This window comes from Triticum dicoccoides, chromosome 7B (assembly GCF_002162155.2).
Source record: "Triticum dicoccoides isolate Atlit2015 ecotype Zavitan chromosome 7B, WEW_v2.0, whole genome shotgun sequence".
Taxonomy (NCBI): domain Eukaryota; kingdom Viridiplantae; phylum Streptophyta; class Magnoliopsida; order Poales; family Poaceae; genus Triticum; species Triticum dicoccoides.
Genome location: NC_041393.1, coordinates 553,118,386 through 553,123,926, shown reverse-complemented (window position 1 = coordinate 553,123,926; position 5,541 = coordinate 553,118,386). Strand labels below are relative to the sequence as shown.

At 44.8% G+C, this 5,541-nt stretch overlaps 1 protein-coding gene across 1 annotated transcript; it reads left to right on the top strand.

The window, feature by feature from the left end:
- The first annotated feature begins 1,007 nt into the window (after window positions 1-1,007).
- On the top strand, window positions 1,008-4,590 carry LOC119341751. Its single transcript, XM_037613607.1, has 3 exons — window positions 1,008-2,713; window positions 2,856-3,096; window positions 4,243-4,590. Exons 1-3 carry the CDS (start codon window positions 1,061-1,063, stop codon window positions 4,521-4,523), a joined length of 2,175 nt encoding a protein of 724 aa, XP_037469504.1. The 5' UTR covers window positions 1,008-1,060; the 3' UTR covers window positions 4,524-4,590.
- The last annotated feature ends 951 nt before the right edge of the window (window positions 4,591-5,541 follow it).

The following is a 5,541-nucleotide window of genomic DNA, read 5'->3' as shown; positions in this document are numbered from 1 at the left end:
CGGTACATGGTGTAGTGCTTCACATTCGCCATGGAAGCATATCCTCCATTCGTTAGAAGCAAAATTATATTTCTTTGGGAACACCTCATATTCTGTTTGAAGCACATATAATTGTGAAAGTGAAAACACATTTTTATTTGCTCTGAACAATTTTTTATACCATATGAAGCTGTTCTATAGTTGATGTAAAAAAATATTTCGTTGCTTTATTTCATGAAAAAAGTGGCACGTTCCTTTGGAAACAAAATATCTCTGTTCATAAGACAGGAATATTGTGGCAGTAATTTTGCTGCGCTGGAAGCAAATCAGATGTGTCATATTTGTGGTTTCGAAGCATTAATCGAAGCAGAGAGCAGGTAGTTTGGATGCATCAGGATGAAGGGATTACCGATACGGATGCAAGGGGCTAGCAACAAGCGTGCTATCTATATGCCCCTTTTCATGCATCAGTTATGGTATTTCCCCTTGGTTCACGGAATACTAGACATGCTTCACGGAAGCAATTATGAGGAAGCACGTAATTAGTTCAGGAAGCCAAATAACTCTGTGTGGGCTACACAATCGGACGTCTCCTATTTATCTAATCCAATGGCTATAGACTAATCTGATAAAATGCAAGACATCGGTAGTCTGATGCCTAGTAGTCCCAAGAAGAAGGCGAGTGATCAACTAGCTTCCCATGATCACTTAATCATGTTGACCAGTCAACCATTGACCTTTGAAAAAATAAAATAAAATAAAAATTCCGCGGATTTGAAAAAAAATTCACAAACGTCAAATAAGTTCATGACGTTGAAAAAGATTCATCAAATTTAAAAAAAAATCATTGAATTTTAAAAAAGTTCATCAAATCCAAAAAAAAGTTTGGTATAAAAAAAGGTTCGCCAAATTGAAAAAGGTCATCAACTATGCTAGAGTGGACGTCTGCGATACGTGGATGCCCTAGGTCGTCTTCCCCGCAACATTACCGGCTGCCTTCCTCCTTCCACAATCCCCTCACCCACGCCCACAAGAAACCGCACGAACAAGGCACTTCCGCCGGCGAGGAAAGCAAGTCGACATGCATGGCAAGCGTGACCGTCGCATCGGCGACCGTTGTCTTTCCGTCTTAACCGATGAGAAGCAGGATATAAGCGATCTGCTTGGTTACATCCATGGTTTCTACAGGGAGGCGCTCGATCTGCTGCCGATAGCGGCGATTCCCTCACTGGTCCCGCGCCTCCTCAAGGCCGGCATGCCCATCGGCTTCCTCGACCCAGTCTCTAACATCATCGCCAACACCATCGCCTACACCCCTTCACCGACGCCTGGATCCGACCAGGAGGAGGAGGCGCCGTCGTCGGAGTGGATCCTCTCCAAGATCATCACCGACACGAACGACAAGTCTGTCTTCAGAGTACCGCTTTCCCGGCAAAATGCCCATGGCATGACCCTCGCGCGGCGGTCGCTGGACGGTCTTGTCAGCTTCCTCACCTCCCACTACCGCTACCTCATCAGCAGGGAAGCCATGAGCTACCTGCTCCTGGCCAGGGCCGATCTTCTCACCGCTGTGCGCCTCATCGAGCGGGATCGTAACAAGAGGCGCAATGTGTTCAGTATTACCTCCTCTACCAACAAGGTCGCTCTGGAATGTGCTGCTGTGTCTGCAAGGCATCCTGAACCAGATGTCCTGGTGAAAGCGTCGCTGACTATGGCCTCTCGCGATGTCTCCATGCTTTTGACTGGACAAGGCCCTCTCTCGCCTGCAACCCTCGAGAGCCTCGCCGAGCTGCTCAGGCAAGGCCCTACGGGCATGGATCTCATCAACGTATCACTGGATCATCTTCGTGTTAATGAGAAGGACAACAATAAAAAGAGAAAGAGAAGCCGACAGACATCAGAATCCACAGAGGGGAGTAGGGCACATAAGAAGAGTCTCGGTCCTCAGTTGACATTCAGATACACGCTGGCTCTGAAGCTTTTGCTCCTCGGCAAGATCCATGGGCACTACCTAGAGGCACTTGCCAAGCTGCCCCGGGACGGCCTGCGCAGGCATCACCACTGCAGCCTCCTGAGGGGTGGATACTGCTATGGCCCCAGGGATCCTGTCTCCAACATCATCCTCAACACCATCTGGTACGGCTCTATGTTCCCCACGCCCCACAAGTTCGAGCTGCAATTTAAGGTGGACATGATATGCACACGCATGCTTGCACGCATCGAGTGCTGCTCCCTTTACGGCCTTGTTACCTTCCTTCGCACCTGTGCCCCTGAACTCTCAGAGCACGACGCCATCTGGTATTTGTTCAGGAGCGGTGCGGATGTACACAAGGCCATCCGTGAGGTAAAGAAGCATGGTCATCATGTGCCTGGCAATTACCAGGACGCCTATATGCAAGCGGCGGTTGTTTCATGGCACGATGACCCTGATGAGCTGGTCAAATTTGCTACGTCTTCATTGAACATGGAGTCTGCCAAGTTGTTAGCACTATTACAGGGCACACTTACCAACGACGGAGTCGAATGCCTCACCATGGCTCTGCCACATAAATCTCCAGCTACCAAGTCCCAGGAGCAGGCTCAGCAACCGAACCAGGTGACCTCAAGCTCACAGGTCTTGAGCAAGAACCAGAAAATTTTCATTTCAGAGTTTCGGAAAAAGTTTAGGCGCGACCAAAACTTCTTTGTCAGAAAGGTCAAGGCGGTATTGAGCGACTACTCTCAGCGAAAAGTGGTTGGTGCATTGGTTTCTGTTTTTTGTTTTCTTGCTTTTGAATTCTAATTCTAATAATGTGCACCAGTTTACTTCCATCTGCTCAAGTCCTTTTTTCACTTATCGCCTTATCGGATGCCCTCTTCTGCTGTGTTACATATAGGTGCACTATAAACTTCATATCATTTGTGACGTGAATCCTAGGGTACCAGATGGACCAAGCGTTGCTCTCGTTAAGAAGAAATTCCAATTTGAATACTTCCATATCAACTTTTTGGCAACAGCGCCAAATTCTGCTGTCGCAGCTCCAGAACTGTTCTTTGCTCAATGTAGCAATAGTATCAAAGAGATGCAGGAGAGACCATCCTGGTGCACCCCTGTATCGGATTCTTCTATAGATAATGGTAATGCTCTCAGCTCTCTCTTATCATGTACGCACTGGTATTTGGTGGCTTGTGCAATGAATTAAATTTTGTTTTTCTGAAAACTCAAACGGAAAATTTATCACAGTCGATTAGCCAATATACGTGGGCAAAAGAAATATCTGGCAGTGCAACCATGTTGTCAGTGGACTCTCACTTGCAGCGATGGACGGATGCAGCCATGATTAGTTAAGCCCCCCTTGTGCATGATGAGAGTGTAAAACTTAGCAGATGAGCATCTCCCATGTGAGTTGCCAGCAGATGGACGCACTTGCCATGCATGTGCACCAGCGTCAGCGCTGACCATCTCGTAGTTCAGACCTTAACACTATTTTGCTCTCCGGTTCTTAGTTCCCAGGGGAAGAAATTGGTATATGTGAGAGAACACTGATGACGGTTTGAAGAAAAGGCAGTTGCCTATGTATCATCGGCGTTGACATATTATTGTTCGTTTAACTTCCATATGTTTACAGAAGATGTCTCTTATACTCCCTCCGTCCCAAAATAAGTGACTCAAAAGTGAGTCAACTTTGTACTAAGTACAAAGTTGACTCACTTTTGAGTCACTTATTTTGGGACGGTACAAAGTTGACTCACTTTTGAGTCACTTATTTTGGGACGGTACAAAGTTGACTCACTTTTGAGTCACTTATTTTGGGACGGAGGGAGTATAACCCAAGGCTTTGGATTTATAATTAACTCAATCTGATGGCTGTTTATTTCAAAGATGACATGGTTTAACATGGATGCTGCATTATTAATAAAGAGATAATAGAGCTTTAGAAAACCTGGCCAAATAGAACTACATTTTCTTTTCTGTTTCTCTCTACAAATAGTTATTGTCATGATCTGTACATCAGAGATGTTTACTGCTTTTTATAGTTATATGATAAGAATGTTTCTTAAGACGTACTCCCTCCGTTACGAAATATATGACGTTTAAGCAGTTCAATTTGAACTGCTTAAATGTCATATACTGTATTTCATAATGGAGGGAGTATATGATGATAATAATTAACTTCCAGATTATAAAAACACTGATAATGTACAGTGATGTTCTAACATGGTTGTAAGAGATATCATAAAAGTACTTAATAATCTAATTGTTTTTGTTTATTTTCATGCAAGCTCGATGTTTCTCTTGCGAGTTTAATGGGGCGAAGATTGTGCATCCATGTGATGAAACATACTGTGGGTGCTACGAGGATTTCAAACTTATGGCTCATGGTAAACATGGCACTGGGAATGAACTTCTTACCAGTTCCTGTCATTCTCATTCTGATGTAATGGCCACAATGACACAAGATTTCATTTATTTTTATCCCAATATGGATTCAAAGTTTGCAGAAATGAACCCAATCTCCAATGTGGCTAGGAAGTTGAAAGAATGGAAGGGTAGAATCTTCTGATATGTTTCTTCTTTGTATGATGGAATATTATGTATTAGGTTTTTTTAGGGGAACATAATGTATTAGTTTAATATGATCTATGTGAGGCGTGAGGTAGTGCATCATCTATTCGAATATGTTGTGGAAAATGAATATTTGTTATAGTTGTACTTGTATATATTTGAACGTGGAAGCATATACTACTTGGCATCATTTATCAACTCAAGCATAATAGAATGTTAGAATCTTCTGATATGTTCTGGATTTCCCTTGTACGGCCCTTTCGCTGACGTGCATTGGTTTCGTTGATGGTATTCAGTATTGCATTTCCAATTTTATATGGCAGCTGTTAGGCGTCATCCGCCTGCTAAACCACCACTTAACACTCTCCTAAACAACCGTCGGATTTAAGTACGTGCAACCGTCGTATTCGAGCCATGTGTCAGCAAGGATGTTAGTTTGTTGCCTCCCCCGTGTTGCTGCAACCGTTGAAGTTGGAAACAAAATCCCTGCACCCGCCCGAGGCCAGGGCGAGGAGGAGATCCATGGCGACACTGCCCTCTCACGTACACCGCCTCTACCATCGCCGCCGCCGACGCAACATTGTCGGTGCACACCATCCCACGCGATGGCAGCTCACCACATAGTGCGGTCTATGTTGTCGGCCGCCATGGATCGAAGCTCCGGTGCTCCATCCAGCAGCAGGCAGGCCAAATCGCCCCCGATTCTTGCCGATGAGCTGATTCCACGGTCTGGGGCTGCAAGGGAGCTCCGCAATCCTCTTGTCTTCTCTGTTGAAGGCTCCCGAGCTAGCCCCTCGCATGCTTGGGTAAGTTGCAATCAGAACCCTAGCTATCCAGCTTGTTCTCATGAAGCATGAAGCAAAAAATGGCTGTGTTGTGTTCATGATTTCCTGAATTTCATGAAGCATGAAGTACGAATTGCATTAAATGTTTGTGCTTCTGTAAAGTGGAAACTATGTGTGAATTGCTACTCCAATTTCAGTTTAAGAATTGCAACAAAAGAAATGTGTGTGTGT

Excerpts from the sequence above, each read along its gene's own strand:
- LOC119341751 (XM_037613607.1), top strand. The coding sequence starts at position 1,061 with ATGCATGGCAAGCGTGACCGTCGCATCGGCGACCGTTGTCTTTCCGTC. Across the intron at positions 2,714-2,855 it reads ACTACTCTCAGCGAAAAGTG|GTGCACTATAAACTTCATAT; the intron begins GTTGGTGCATTG and ends TGTTACATATAG. Across the intron at positions 3,097-4,242 it reads GGATTCTTCTATAGATAATG|CTCGATGTTTCTCTTGCGAG; the intron begins GTAATGCTCTCA and ends TTTTCATGCAAG.